This window comes from Wyeomyia smithii, chromosome 2, assembly GCF_029784165.1.
Source record: "Wyeomyia smithii strain HCP4-BCI-WySm-NY-G18 chromosome 2, ASM2978416v1, whole genome shotgun sequence".
Lineage (NCBI taxonomy): Eukaryota > Metazoa > Arthropoda > Insecta > Diptera > Culicidae > Wyeomyia > Wyeomyia smithii.
Genome location: NC_073695.1, coordinates 266,591,822 through 266,608,305, shown reverse-complemented (window position 1 = coordinate 266,608,305; position 16,484 = coordinate 266,591,822). Strand labels below are relative to the sequence as shown.

Here is a 16,484-nt window from a genome sequence, read left to right as displayed (position 1 = left end):
GAGTGAAAGCGAGAAGGAGCAAAAAATGAAAGAGAGAGAGAGAGAAATACCGAGGAAGAGAAAGAAAGGGAGAAAGAGAATGATAAATGAAATAGAGAGCGAAAGAGAGAGAGAGAGAGTGAGAGAGAAGGAGAGACAGAGAGAGAGAAAGAGGGGGAGAGAGAGAGAAAGAGGGGGAGAGAGAGAGAAAGAGGGGGAGAGAGAGAGAAAGAGGGGGAGAGAGAGAAAGAGGGGGAGAGAGAGAAAGAAAGAAAGAAAAAGAGAGAAAGAGAGAAAGAGAGAAAAAAGAAAGAGAGAGATAGAGAGAGAGAGAGAGACGGAGAGACAGAGAGAAAGAGAGAAAGAGAGAAAGAGACACAGAGAAAGGGAGAAAGAGAGAGGGAGAAAGAGACAGAGAGAGACACACAGTGAGAGAGGCAGAGAGAGATGCTCCTGGCTCCAATAACGTTTTTTTAACTCATGTCAAAAATGTTATTTGGTCAATATATTTGAAATTCAGCAACCAATAGAAACCCTACTCGGCATAATTTTTGAGAAGCTCAGAATGTCCAATAAAAAAATACTCTGAACAATATTTTCAAATCTAAGCTACTAATCAAAAATCCATTCGGTATCGTTCTGAGGAAGCGCAGTAGCTATTATTTGCTACATACAAGATCATACATACATACAGACAACACACATACATACATACATACACAGGAACAGACATTGCTCAACTCGTTGAGCTGAGTCGTCCCCTCCGAGCTTCGGATGTGTTTTGCGTTTTCCGACCGATTTTATGACCCTTGTTTTAGTATAACACTAGCTGACCCGGCAAACTTCGTCCCGCCTATTCTAGTGTTTTATTTAATAATTCTTAATTTTTCAAAGCCATTGATTCCTTGCGATTTGTTAGTCACGACGAATCAGCCATAGGATATGATCAAAGTCAAAAGACAAATCGTTTCAAATGATTGGTTTCATCGGAATGACAACGTCCTAGACTTTTGGCTTTTGTATATCACCTTTATTCTGAATATATCCATATTGGGTGGTATTTGGTCATATTGGGTGGTATTCCGTTATTTTCGTTGTTTTTCAGAAACTGAGAGTGGTCGACTTCGAATCCAAAATGGTGTTCAGGGTCATTGCTTGGCTTCTATGCATCATCTCGATTACGGAAATATCCATATTGAGTAGTGTTCGTTCAGTTTTGGCAGTTTCCCAGAAGTTGCCATTTTACAATTCTAAATGGTGTCTGAGGTTAATTTTTAGCTCCTTGCATCATTCTGGTTCCAGAGATACTCATATTGGGTGACATTTGGTCATTTTCAGCTGTTTTCCAGACACCGGAAGAAGCCATCTTGGCTTTCAAAATGGCATTTGGAACCATTTCCTGGCCACTGAGCGCCATTCTAGTTAAAGACACATGCATAATGGGTGGTATTTGGTCATTTTCGGCTGTTTTTCAGAAACCGGAAGTCACCATCTTGGATTTCAAAATGGCATTTGGAGACGATTTCTGGTCTCTGAGCGTCATGCGTCATTCTAGTTAAAGACACACCCATATTGGGCGGTATTTGGTCATTTTCGGCTGTTTTCCAGACACAGGAAGACGCCATCTTACAATTCAAAATGTTTTCTGAGGTCGATTTGTGGCTTCAGTACATTATTACGATTCCGGAAACTCTCACATTGCGTGGTATTTGGTCATTTTTCGTTGTTTTTCAGTAACTGGTAGTCGCCATCGTGATTTTAAAATGGTATTTGGAAACAATTTCTGGCCTCTGAGCGTCGATATGGTTAAAGAAACACTCAAATCGGGTGGTATTTGGTTATTCTCGGCTGTTTTCCAGGCACCGGAAGTCGCCAACTTACAATTCAAAATGTTGTCTGAGGTTGATAGGTCGATTTGTGGCTTCAGTGCATCATAACAATTTCGGAAATACCCATTTTGGGTGGTATTTGGTCATTTGCCGCTGTTTTTCAGAAACCGGAAGTCGCCATCTTAGATTTCGAAATGGTATTTGGAGACATGCCAGAAGAAGGAAGGATGTCAAACCATTATGGATATATTTGTTACCCCTAAAAACATTCACCTGCCGAACTTGGTTCCATTTGCTTGGTTAGTTTTCGAGATGTGCATGAATTTGTGTTTCATTTGTATGGGACCCCTCCCTTCCAGAAGAGGGAGGGGTGTCAAACTATTATAAATGATTTTGTTACCTCTTAAAACATTCACCTGCCAAATTTAGTTCCATTTAATTGGTTAGTTCTCGAAATAAGCAGGAATTTGTGTTTCATTTGTATGGAACCCCTCCCTCACAGAAGAGGGAGGGGAGTCGAACCATTATGGACATATTTGTTGCCTCTAAAAACATTCACATACCAAATTTGGTTGTATTTGGTTGATTGGTTCTCGAGCTGTGCGAAATTCGTGTTTCATTTGTATGGGACCCCTCCCTTGTAGAAAAGGGAGGGGTGTCAAACCATTGTGGATATATTTGTTACCCCTAAAAACATCCACCTGCCAAATTTGGTTCTATTTGCTTGGTTAGTTTTCGAGATGTGCATGAATTTGTGTTTCATTTGTATGGGACCCCTCCCTTCCAGAAGAGGGAGGGGTGTCAAGCTATTATGGATGATTTTGTTACCTCTAAAAACATCCACCTGTCAAATTTGGTTCCATTTCCTTGGTTAGTTTTCGAGATGTGCATGAATTTGTGTTTCATTTGTATGGGACCCCTCCCTTCCAGGAAAGAGAGGGGTCTCAAACTATCTTAGTCACCTTTCTCGGCCCCTAGGGGTTATATGCAAAATTTCACGCCGATCGGTTCAGTAGTTTCCAAGCCTATATGGAACAGACAGACAGACAGAGCTGCATTTTTATATGTATAGATAGGTAAAATTAGTCTTGAAAAAAAATCTTTGACAATTTTTTTTAAATCAATTCGTTTTCAAAATAGATTTTTCAGTGTACGATTTCAAATTTAATTTAATCAATGCTTTTAATGAAAGTTCAGAAGTCACCCATTGACAATTTTTTTCAATTTCTTGTCATTATTTAGGTTTATCAATTTATAAAAAAGAGGTTTAACTTCACATGTCCTACTACTACTCAAGCAGCACACATTGTTGCAATGAAGCAAATGCAACTCTCAATGCAGCACTCAAAGATTGTTATAGTTCGCATCCGTTACTTTTATTCAACTTGTAAGCAACCGAAAAAGCGCAAGAGGTGGAGCCTATAAGCAACTAACAGTGCTATGTGTAATCGCCATCAGCCGCTGCAGCATAGGGGGAAAAGAGAGGAGAAGCAAAATTTCATTTTCTTTATCTTCACTCCCATTGCTCTTCGGTGGTTGTGTCGCGAAGTTTCATATAACCACATACATTATAGATAATTTGAATCATTCAAATATATTGGAATTTCTCTCTAATTATACTTCTTGTAGGTATGTAATTCTACTTGCGATCAAAAATTTGAAAAGTGTAAAAAGTGAAAAAGTAGTTCAGAAAACCATGCTCAGTGGATATGCTGTGTTATTAATGCGAAATTTAAGATAACAAAACCATACTTCTAATAATAATCATGTATCATCTATATATATTGAAGATGGCTGTTTACTGAGTAGTATTTTCAGTAAATATATGGTTCAACGCAATGTTGCTATGCATTTTCATCACATGCCATTTCATATTATGCTTTCCTTAAAAAAAAAAAAGTGGAACAACAATACGCAACATTATGTGGCATTATCGTTATTTGAAAGCATCATGAAATACGCAGTTGGAACTAGATTGCAGAAAACTACTTAGCAACTTCTAGCGACGATAAATTACGACCATGATATTCGTAAATAATATAATGTTGCTCATTTCTTTTAAATGTCATTACCGCAATTGAACAAGTTTCTTGCCCCAATAATAAACTTTTAAAGTAACAAATATTGTCCAGTATCCGTTCGAAATATGTTGCAGGTGCTGCTTGGGTAAGTGGTGGTCTGAACCCTGGAGGGAGCGTATGTTTGTGATGTTTGAGTAAAGCCGACCGTCAATAAAAACATCGTCAATTTGGTTTGCTGTTCAGTGGTCAGGAAAAAAAGGTGCTGCTAATCCCTTTAGAGTCATGGTGCCGAATTGGCTGGGTTCTAGCTGCTCGAGCAGCTCCCTGTCTTCGCTTACACATTTTAGGGACCTGCAGTACCAGGTAGAGTAGTGAGGGGCAAAAGTACGCACGGGGTAAAAGTACGCATTGGCCTTAACGAAGCATACGAGCAAAATAAACTGGCAACATTGTATGAATTTGTTGTTATATAACGTCAGTTAATGACACATGTAAACACATAAGATTCCGTTTAAATGGGGCGAAGCTATGAGAAAAGTTGTGTTTTGAGCTGTTTTGATATAATTTCTTAGTTTTGCGAACTATTATTGACCTATTCGGAAACTACAGAAAATCGAAAACAACAGAGCCAAAAAAACTCTTGTATAATTGTGGTTTGTAGGGTGAATTTGTTTTGCCGGAAATACTTTGATGTTTGTCATAAAACTCAAACCAGTTGGAAAACTCATTGTGGGGCAAAAGTACGCATAAACCGCGGGGCAAAAGTGCCATTAACTGTAATAAAAAAATTTTTTTAATAACGATGTTTTTGTACAGAAATTACTCAAAAATGCGGATGTGCTCCAAAACTGAGGAATATTATGGTTTCATGATTTTTTAAATGGAATCATTCAACCATTTTGATAGTTTTATTGATATACTTCCAAAATGGAGGGGCTTCTAGAAGCTCCAAACAATAAAAATTACAAGGCCAAATACCATCCAATATTAATTTTTGCAACTGGGATGATGTCCACAGATCGGAAAATGGCCCAGACGCCATTTTGAATTTCAAGATGGCGACTTCCGGTTTCTAGATAGCAACCTAAGATGGTCGAATACCCTCCAATATGTGTATTTCCGTAATCGAGATGATGTCCAGAGACTGGATAACGACCCCAGACACCATTTTTGAATCCAAAAGGCGACTTACGGTTTCTGGAAAACAACAAAATGTTATAAAATACTAGGTAATATGGGTATTCTCGGAATCGGGATGATGCTCTGAGATCCCAAGATGTCGACAAGATGAATCCCAAGATGTCGACCTCCGGTTGCTAGGAAACAATCCAGAATGGTCGAGTACCCCCCAATATGTGTAATCTTGGAATCAAATGACGCCCTGAGACCGGAAACCGACTTCACACGTCATTTTCAAATTCTAGATGGTGACTTCTGGTTCGCCCCGCATGCTGAGTAAAAGTTCGCATCTGAGTACTTTTTCTAAAAAATTCTCATGCTACAAACAAAAATCGAAAAACTCTGGTAATACATTTTGAAAGCGAAAGGTTCATGTACCGCTTGGAAACAAAACCGAATTTTATGATAATTGTTTGCAATAGTTCTGTTGCAAAAACAATGAAGTGCGTACTTTTGTCTCTCACTACTCTACCGAGGTTCCACTCGCGGTCCATATTTCGTTTCCAGGTCCATGTCGAATGTTCCATGTTATATGTTCTTGATTGTTCGTAGATAATTAGAGTAGACGAAGTGTTCGTAGACATTACTATGGCCACGCTACCGAGTCTCAGACGCTGTCGTTAGTCGCCCTTAAGCTTAGCTTACCTCAGTGTTGACTGTACATATCAATGGTTGCTACTCCGTGATGGGTCCGTGCCACTCAAGATGCACAATGAATCAACTGAAAGAACGACTGGGAGTGGTCTCACTGTGCATCATTCAATAACCAGATTTTTATAGACCAATAACGGCGCCAGCCACGTCTTTACAGTCAGGTGGGGATATCGTCGGTTTCGAGCAACACCAGCACAACTCAGGATTTTTCCATTTTGAAATTTTGATGTCAAACGATGCCAAATACGATTGAGTTTTATTTCACAAAGACTTGTTTCAAAATTCACAAAAAAAACCTGAGTTATAAGCTGATGTGTCTTTGGAATTCAGATCAAAAACATGCACCAAAGTAGGTAAAAAAGAGATTTTAACTTGTTCATAGTTATTGTGAATGTGATAAAAGTAATTTTTCCCGCTAATTTTTCAATCCCGTTTCACTTGAAACTACGAATTTAGAGTTGTGCCAGTACCGCACAAAACCCACAATAAGGAAGGAATGTTAGAATGCAGTCTTTGCTTTGTTAGAGACCGAGTATACCTCTGCATCCCTACAAAGACATCGTTAGTCGCCCTTAACCTAAGAAACAGACGCTAGAAAGACTAGATTTTTTTTCCGGGGAGGTCGATCCCCTCCCCCTTCCTTACGACTGAGGTCTCACCACGGGGTGGTTACCATGGTCTTCACTTGGTTACTCGTATTCCGGCTGATACCACGTGGGAAAGAAGTATTTTTGATACACTTTGCCTGTATACTTTCAATATGCTCACGGAACGCGACGAGAGACAGGACACAACACTTATTGTTCTTACAAAACATAAAAAAGGAATTTGATTTACCTTTTTAGTCGACCGGTTTCGGGCAGCGATCTTGCCCATCAGCTGGACGATGTCGGACATCGTCCAGCTGATGGGCAAGATCGCTGCCCGAAACCGGTCGACTAAAAAGGTAAATCAAATTCCTTTTTTATGTTTTGTAAGAACAATAAGTGTTGTGTCCTGTCTCTCGTCGCGTTCCGTGAGTGTTATCGGGGTTCTTACGTTGGCACAAACCAATGAATATTGTTTCAATATGCTCTTGGAAAATAAGTTAAAACAACTCGGAGCTCAAATTATGCTGAAATCTGGTAATTATTGTTAAAAGACTCACATTGTAAATTATCCCAAGTAGAAGAAAAGAAAATGTGACTCGCTCATTATTTAATTTAGCTCCCAATTCAGGCTGCCAATGGTCCACAACTTCTAGCTCAAGTATCCAATCTTTGCGAGCTACTACATATCCTGTAGGATTCCCTCAAGCTACAATGATCCTGTCATAAAGTTCACAAGTTACATTTTATTACGCTTCGCTTCAAAATTAGTCCACTTATGACTAGTCTCCCTCGTCTAATCGCGTGAGAACTGTTTTAAATATGCAATCCTAGCAATGCGAAGCAATTCGCAGCAGGATAGTACATTTCATGCTTCCACTTTCTACCGTGTCTGCGCGCGGAAGGGTTCCCCGTTGGCAGCAGCCTTTCACGTGTTTGTTGCTTATAACGGGATCTTCACTGATTTTTGATTTTGCGCCACCCTTCAGGAAACGAAAAGCGGTAACAGCAATTAGATAGGCGCACGGGATCTTAACCGCCACGCCGTCAGGACAGAAGGGAAATCGGGAAACAGCCAGACACAACAAGGATCACCGCTGTGAGCGAAAGGACCGAATGCGCAGAGAAGTGAGCTAGTGAGTAAAAGCAACAGAGAGGGAGAGGAATGCGTTTTCCACTGCTGTGAGCTGTGACGTGCTCGGCGTGAGTTCACTTGTTTCGATATTATTGCTGTCGAATTCCGCTTCCGTGTCGGTTTGGCCAATTCGCGCGCCAACAGGATACCGTGTGTTACAGTGAATGAAAAGGATTAAATTTTCCTCTCTAATTCTCTGAACCTCTCTTTCTCTCTCTCGCTTTCCTTTCGTCTCTGTCTCTTGCAGTGTGACGACGAGCGATCACATTCCAAAGCTTTGTTGTTAGCATACATTCCGGCGTGGAAAGCCGATGTGTGAACAGTTACTTTCATCACTCGCGTTTATGTCCGTGTTTCAAAAGTGGAGTCCGGTAGAGTGCGACTAAACCGTTGCAAACATGTGCCACGGTTGGATTATTGCGTGCAGTGCTGACTTAGGATTTATTTGTGACTGAACGTGACCTGGCGGCAGGTGAAATTGAAAAAAAAATTTGGCAAACACTTCAAAACGAAAAGTGGAAATTGTGAACAGTGTTGCAGCATGTCTCGTAGGAAACAAGCTAAACCGCGGGCTTTGAAACGTAAGTTGCTTTCGAACGGGTTGTCGACTAGTGCTGGACTGAAAGATTCGGCATTTAAAGCACTAAATTTAAAATATAGCTGAGAAAAGTGAAGCAAGAAAAAAATACCACATACACTGCTGCGTATATTTTGATCCATAGTTTTTACGTTGCCATCCTGAATTCCCTAGAGATCCACTTGTTCGGTCGTCCTTCCGTTCTCGTGGCGCTTGGATCCAATGCAGCTGACTCTCGAGTTTCGTTGCCTGAATCCCATTTCCAATTCAGTCCGAGCAACCGCCACATAACCTTCCTTGCTGCCTGGTATCCTTACTCTGTGTGTACACTTTTATAATAACCATTTTCACACTGCTGGAACGAAACGGGAAAATTCTGCTGGGACCGCCAAATCCCATGAGACGTTCATATTACAGTAACGTCAATATGAAAATGAATGTATTATTATAACGTACATATAGCGAGAGAACTCCGGCTAATGTCGAGGGAGCCCTAGCTCAGCGCTCGAAGCGAAAGACATCCGAACGAGTGTGAGAGAGTGGGCTTTCCGTGTGCAAAAGGGACCTAAGCCGGGAGATGAAATTGGTGAAATATACAGACCAGAGACCTAAACAGAGCCGGCGGAACAGGTGGAGTAGTATGAGAGCAAGCAGGGGGTATACTGCGCGGTTGTACTGGGAATACACATTTTCACAAAATCGAGAAACAGACCGTAGCACACACTATGCTGGCAAAGAGGGCTTCGAGCTGCTCTGCTGGGGCTGCTTTCTATTAACTGAGGGGGTGGTAAATGGGTGGTTGTCTGATTCTCTCTGTCTCTCTATCTCTCTCTCTCCTCCCTGTGCTTGAGCCGGTCGGCACTCGGCACCAACATGAAGAGCGAGATGAACAATCAGGAAAAAGTAGAATGGAAAACTTGACTATATGGCACTGAAGTGCCTCGATAGAGGCAGTAGCAGCACACAGCACAGCACACAAACAGAGCAATGGAAACAGACATCCACCAACACAGCAACACACACGTGAACACAGACAGCCAGGAGAAGTTCATGCCTCTCGAGGGAATTCGCTCTGTGCTCGTGCACCACATCGGCGGAATATCCTGACCGTTGCCGGTGCCATCGCTGTTTGCCAGAGTGTACTCCACTAGTCATAGTGAAAACCACCGCGCTGCTACTGACGAGAGTCACATTCCACAGCGGATTTCGAATGTCAGTGTGAGACAAAATTAGAATTTTGAACTTATTCGTTTTTGATAGCCAACCGAACTCAATAAACCTGTATACCGTTGTTATTGCACAGTCGTCGACTGCAATATGCAGGCAGGCGTCCAGGACGATGGCGACGACGACGACGACGACGAAAATCGGCGTTTCTGCAGCAAACGTAAACAAATGCGAGCAACGATGATCAACGGAAAACATATATTGAGCATTTCCCATAATGTCGATACTAAAAACTGAAAAAAAAAACATTCTAATTTCTCACTCACGTTTTTCGACGAAATGGCAATGTCCGCTTTCTGTGCTTTCGATCTGTGGCACATGAGCCGAACACGGTAACTTCTCTGGGGTAATATTGGCATTTGATGACAGCTTGGGACTAACATAGCAAACAAAAGCACGTGGCTAGAATTTTCGTACAAGGTGCAGGGCATAATTAAGCATTAATGGCAATTCGTAGCTCAACATAAGCATGGTTTTATTTTGGAAATATTGTTATTGTTAGGAAACATTTCGTTAGTTGATAGAACAGTGTCGGATTCCCATTGAAGTGTCGAAATTCATAGTACAGTAATCACCCGTTTATATCACTCCCCGATTTTGTCTATCCCCGATTTTATCTGCCCCCGATTTCTTCACCTTTTTTTACCCGATTTCATCATCATACAACATTTCATTTAAAAAATGTCAGAATGACCTGATTTTCTATTTAGATTCAATATTTTAGTACATTTGCACAACTCTGTATAGAATAACATCATTTTAGATATAGTTTGCATTGAAAACTCAACCATTGCCAGTGTTTTATTTTGGCGTTTTCATTCGGTAAATTTAATAGTGATTTAAATGTTAACTTTATCCGAAAACGTATATTCGATTCGGAGAATTCGAGGGCTATTCAACAACGAATTTTTTGATAAAGAAAAATGGGTGATTAATCTACTGCCGTTCCACGCACAACTGTCCCATGTTCCAAAACGGACAGCTGAGCAAAATGCGATTAAAGATTTGAAAAGTATTTGCCATCTGAGGCGTAAAGGCGTATCAAAAATCAATTTGGTGATTGAAATTGCCTTAAAGACCAACATATCCAATAAAAATAATCAAATACTTCATTTGAGGATTTGTAATTTACCGTCGTTTACAGAAAAAAATGTTCAGTGGGACTCTTATGCCTAGAATCATAGGCAAATTGGCAAATTTCACGCATAACAGTCCCACTGTGGATTCGCATCGTACCATCAACTCGTGAAAATGACGTTTTAGTTCGTTTGTTTTGTTTAAGTCGTGTATTGTGTGCATTGACTTGTTTCATTTGCCGGAAGTTTCGCTTAGAACCGAAAATGAATGTGATGGCCATGTTGCAAGTATACAGAAGTGATGACAGTGATGATGAATTTAACGGATTTGATCTCATCAGCGCATCAGATTCCGTGGACGGCAAAAACCTGATTAATGCCAACACACCAAGGAACAAAAAAAAGTTCGCTGATAACAATTTTACACTGTCCTAAAACCTTGTGTTTCAAAAGTCTCCTCGACGGATTACAGTTGTTCCAGCAAATAAATTAAGTTTCTACGAAAGTTAACCTACAAAAAATGAAGTACCTACGACTGATTGACAATAGAAGCGTTTAACATTTTTTCCGTTTTTTATGATTGAATTTCCATAAAATGTGTAGTTTGTTAGAAAGATAGCTATTGTATTTTGAAACTATGCCCATCCCTTTTAGAAAGAAGACCTGCCTCCTAACGTCTAGTTTTAAGTATTTTTGAACCCTACGCTTCGTAATAATGATATATAATTAATTAATTGTAGAGATTACTCTAGCGGGACAGTTATGCGTGGAAACTCAACAATGGGACAAACAGACTTGGTATTTTTTGCAGCATTTTTAGAACAAAATATTATTGTTGAAGTATTTTTCTAGGAATATACGTCAAAAAACAACGTTTGGTGATGAAAAGTAAAAATGACAAAAATGTAACATGGGACCATAGGGAGCTGCGTAGCCGCAAGGTTACACAGTACGCTTTGTTAAGCGGATGGTCGTGGGTTCGAATCTTAGTAGAATCAGGCCATTCGATGTCAAAAAGGACTTTAAGCATGGGTTTATTCTCAGGCTTCCCACCAGTTACCCTTCCTGAACGCTGAAATCTACAATACCTTTGCGTGACTTCCTCTTAACAAAAAATAAGTCCCTCTTATCAATAAAACTGGCCAGAAGGACGCACGACGAAACTTCTCCAGGGAATTATAATTGGTGATATTTATAGGAGAACAGTAAGCGTGTATAAGGAAGGGTAGCACATTACACACAAGCACTGATAAAAAAAATAATAATAAGCATGCCACTTCTTAATAGCGGTATTGCTAATAATAGAAGTGCGGGATACAGCAGACACCCGGGCATATCTCAGAACAGATCAACGTTCTGGTGTTAGTGAGGAAGTCCATACAGGAAAAAAAACATGAGACAATTATGAGTGGAACGGCAGTCTAGCTAAAAATTAGATAGAAAATTTACTTTTTCATTACATAGACGCATAGTGTCTTCAGCAAAGTTTCATGTGATCTCAAAACAAGAAACTTTGCCGAAGAATTCATGTTTCTATCTCTTACATATTACGTGGCACTAAAAAACCCAATTTTTGTTTTGACTTTTTCCCACATTCTTCCGAATTTTCAAGCCTTCTACAAAGTTATCAGCCATCCAAAAATGCATGTTTTTTAAAAAAATGCCATATTTTATCTATTATAGTAAACAAGCTATTTGACACATTTTGATATTTTTGAAGGCAATAGCATCTTAACTCAACCATCTCCAAGTGTCGCAATTCTTCACAAGTGATAGTTCCTCATGTTGATTAAGATACAAACTTTCGTCTTTTAAACTTTCATAAAGCTAGAATAACGAAGAAGAATGTAAAAAAGTTTCAATTTTAAAATATATTGAGAAGATATTTTGTGAAATGGCTATCCACGTATGCACATTTAGGGTCATTTCTGGTCTCTCTTCCGTTACCTTAAAAAATAGCTAAAAACCGAGAGAAATTATTTCTCAAGCTGCTTGAGAAATGTGGCGCTTACAGCACAACTTCATAGCTTTATGCAAACACTTGTACCTAACTTACGAACTAGTAGTGAAATTTGTGTTTCATTTATATAAGAGCCCTCCATTCCAGAGGTGGGAAGGGTGTCAATTTACCTCACCCACCTTTCCTTTGCTCGATTAGTTTTCAAGTTGCGCAGGCAAACACACAAATATATTCGCATGAGAGTCCTCCCTTCAAGAACAGGAAACTATTCTAATCACCTTTTCCGGCCCCAAAAACCCCTAGGGGAAGGGGTGATAAATTGGACACCCTAAGCCATTTCCTAATTTCCCCCACAGTTTAACACTACAACTATGAGTCGATAGCGCACATTAACTGAGCCACTAATGGTTAACACAAAAAATAAGAAGAAGTACTTAAATATAGTATTTTTCGTAGTTTTCAGGAGCATTTTTGGAAGCAGTTTTTTGGGGGTAAAATGGACACGTGTGGGTAAAATTAACATATGAAGCTGTAATATGAACACCTTGGGCGTGAACATTAATTATCTCTTCACAGATAGTAGAATGTTGTTCCATAGTACGTGATACACTTATGCATTCACCAACAGTTCAATTTTCACCGTTTGTCGTAGAATTAATAACAATATATGACCTTATCCGCAAGAAACTGAGAAATGACGGAAGCTTTTTTAACGGACATTCCGCATTCAACGGTACGTTTAGCCGCGGTCATCTGTTCATCGGTCCGAGTTTACCTTTACGTTTTTCTGCTTTACACGAAGCATCTAGATTTTTCAATGCAAATTAACACAATTTTTTCCCCATCACTATGGGCTGTCCATTTTACCCGCACATTATTGAAAATACCTAAATATATCGAGAAAATCATTTAAACAATTACAAACCTTTGATGATTTCTGCTGGTTAGTAGTCTGAGTACAGATATTTGCAGAAAAATCGTTATATAATACTGTTTTACACTAGAAAAAACCTTTTTTTTGTAGGCCAGAAATAACATCACCACCACGAATGTACACGTATTTTTTGTTTTTGTTTATTATTTTGACTGTATCATGTCGCATACTTTGTCTCAAATAACTTCTAGTGCCTCTAAGATAAGGTGCCAAAGAAGTTTGTACTATTTTTTAACGTAATAGTCAAGATTTAAACGGGTGTCCATTTTACCACCCCTGTTTATTTTACCCACAATTCTCCTACATACGCCGATCGGTACAGTAGTTTTCACGTCTATAAGAGACAGACAAGCTGATAGAACTGCTTTTCTATATAATTAAATTGCTTGAAGTAATTCAAATCGCTGATTTTATGTTTTGAATTGTTGGTTTACCATCTTCCATAGCAAAATGGCAATAAAAAAAAATCCCGATTTTATCACTTTCCCCATTTTATCATCCCAAACATCATCAAGGGGGTGATATAATCGGGTGATCACTGTATTTAAATTTTCCATTGCGGTCGCAGTTTAAAGCGCAATCGTGCTTCGAGATTTCTATCATAAATTTAATCCTCGGGTTTTGTTTCCACAAGAAATATTTCGTTAATATTGTATCATAATAATGTGATATGTTTTGATACAGCAACTTCCTGATGCAGCAACTTCCTGCAAAAGATTAGTTCTCTGTGTTCCATTAACCCCTCGGACGATGACCGGACAAACCTGACGATAATAGAGCCGATACTGACTGTTGTTATTGTACTTGCCAATAGATGATGGGATTTTTACGCTCATTTGAGGAACGTTAACTTGTGACCGCCTCCAATGAGCTTTTCCCCATCCACATCACATTTCATGTAGATCGTTGTTGATCAGATGGAATTAGTTAAATAAAAAAAAAAAAATAAAAAGAAGATACCCTATCTATTATTTTAGGTATTGTAATTGCACTATCATTGTTTTGCTCCTTGACAAAAATGTCCAGCAAGTTTTATCTAATATAGTTTGACGTGGGACTACGTCTTTGTTTTCTATACTGGGGTACATTCTATGAAATTTGACATAAAACTGGCAAATGTTCCGTCAGATTTCAAACAATAACAACGGTATAACCGGTGTTAGTTAGATAAAATGCTGGACAATTTTGTAATACGCTAGTCACCATTATTATTTCATTGCAGAGCGGTAAAAATTGATAAAAAGTTGAAGGCCAAACTTACGCGCACAATGAACCAATCACATGCGAGCATGCCTAGCACGGACGACATTAATAGACACCATCCATTTACTGTTGCATTCTCTATATCAGTTTAAAAAAATTGGGGGAGCTCCGTAGCCGCAAGGTTACAGAGTCCGCTTCGGTAAGCGGATGGTCGTGGGTTCGAATCTTAGTAGAATCAGGAGATTTGGTCAATCTAAATTCTTTCTTCAATCTGAATTCTACAGTACCTCTGTTGACTCTCCTTCTAACAAAAATAAGTCCCTATTATAATGGAACTGGTGTGAGTGACGTATGAAAGTTCTCTCCAGGAGGCTTGGTATAGTAGAGTAGTAGGATTGAAACGGAAAGGTAAAACTTACACACAAGCACGGATATGAATGATAAGCGTATCACTTCCTTCAATAGTGATACTGTCAATAATATGAAGTACGGAGTACAGAAAACACCTGGGCAATATCACAATAGATGCAATCTCTGGTCGCAGTGATGAGTCCACACAGGAAAAAAATAAAAAAATTGACACCGTCCCAATTAATATTTGCTCCCATGAACTTGGACTAGATTGATGTCTCAAAGGTGAAGGTTTTTCGATAAGTTTGAAACAACCCCTTTTCCTCAAATAACTGTTGTAACCTAAAAAAAACTGATGTTATAAATGTTATAACCTAAAGCATGTATTACACGAAGCAAATATTTGCTATTTTTGGTACAGATTTTATTTTGTGCAAATAAAATTCGCACCAAAAATAGCAAATATTCGCTTCGTCTAATACCTGCTTGATAAAAACTGATGTCTTGAATAAAGACATGCTGGCAAAGGCAACAATACCGTACAGTGCAGATGGAGCAGGGTACCGCTGGTCTACTATTGCAGTGGTACACGATTTCTATTCGTGTGCAATCAATCAAAAACTGCAATGCTGCTGCTGATGCTGAGTAACACCCCAAGTGCCCTAGCCCGCCTTTAAACAGACTTCAGTAAAATCACTATGAATCTTTAATAAATACTTAAAACATGTTGTAGAAGCGAATGCCGCTTATTAGCCGACTCAAAAAAGGGTCGTCTTGTTCAGTATTTAACTGACAAGATGTACACATTTTTTACTTACAACACCAAGAATGCCAAGCCGTTCAAGGTTGTCTTGAAAGGTCTCACCAACGATCGAACCGTTTGATGAGATCAAAATTACATTGACAAAATTACTTGGCAAGTAATTCTCATGAAACAAAAATCACGAGGTGAAAACACCAGTGCGTATTGAACTGTCCTACAAATCAGACGTGTTTCCGGTTGCTTGTGGACTGGTCTTTGGTTGCCTATAGCTTGTGTCAAAGCTTGTGTTTTGCCAGGTGAAAACTGTCAGAGCCCTGGAGTTTCCCTTGTAAACTATTTAATACATTTAAAATGTGAGGTTAACAACTTAAATTTTTTTAAAAAAGCAAATGCTTTATATAATGTGCGTGTAAAATGGGAAAGTTATAGGAAGTTTGGCGGAGGTGAAAAGCATATCACCCAATGCCGTACTTGCCAACGATATGACCATGGATCTAGTTTTTGTAACATGGACCAAAAATGTCTTTATTGTGGAAACTCTCACAAAAAGGACACATGTCCTGTGAAATAGAGTAACAATTTTAGGTGCGCCAATTGTATCGGCAACCATATGTCAAGTTTTCACGAATGCCCTGTCCGTTTAGCCATTGTTAAGGCAAGGCAGGGTAAACAAAATTTAATTTCCCAATCGAAACTAAATTCTCAAAGCGTACCACTGGTACCGCCCAATTTTTCTACACCTTTGCATACCCGTTTAACGTACGCACAGGTAACAGATGGTTCGAACATTATTTCGCCTAATGTAGGTAATTCGAAAATGACCGTTAATATGGGGGGTGAACAAAAGACGGCAGAGAATAACAATACATTGATTACCCCTGCTAATATTGCTACCGAATATATTTTTTTTAATGTCAACTGCAATAAACAATATCACACGCAAGCCTGGGGGGCTTATGCTTTCTCGATCAACTAGATTTAGTTGAGAGAATTCGTTATCGATATTGTT

At 39.3% G+C, this 16,484-nt stretch overlaps 1 protein-coding gene across 1 annotated transcript in view; it reads left to right on the top strand.

Annotated features, from left to right (window-relative positions):
• The first annotated feature begins 7,691 nt into the window (after positions 1-7,691).
• LOC129724679 (zinc finger protein 423 homolog) overlaps positions 7,692-16,484 on the top strand; it is a 202,374-nt gene continuing 193,581 nt past the window's right edge. Inside the window, exon 1 of the mRNA XM_055679763.1 lies at positions 7,692-7,965. Coding sequence (XP_055535738.1) covers positions 7,926-7,965 — 40 coding nt within the window. The 5' untranslated portion in view covers positions 7,692-7,925. The remainder of the gene's footprint in view (positions 7,966-16,484) is intronic.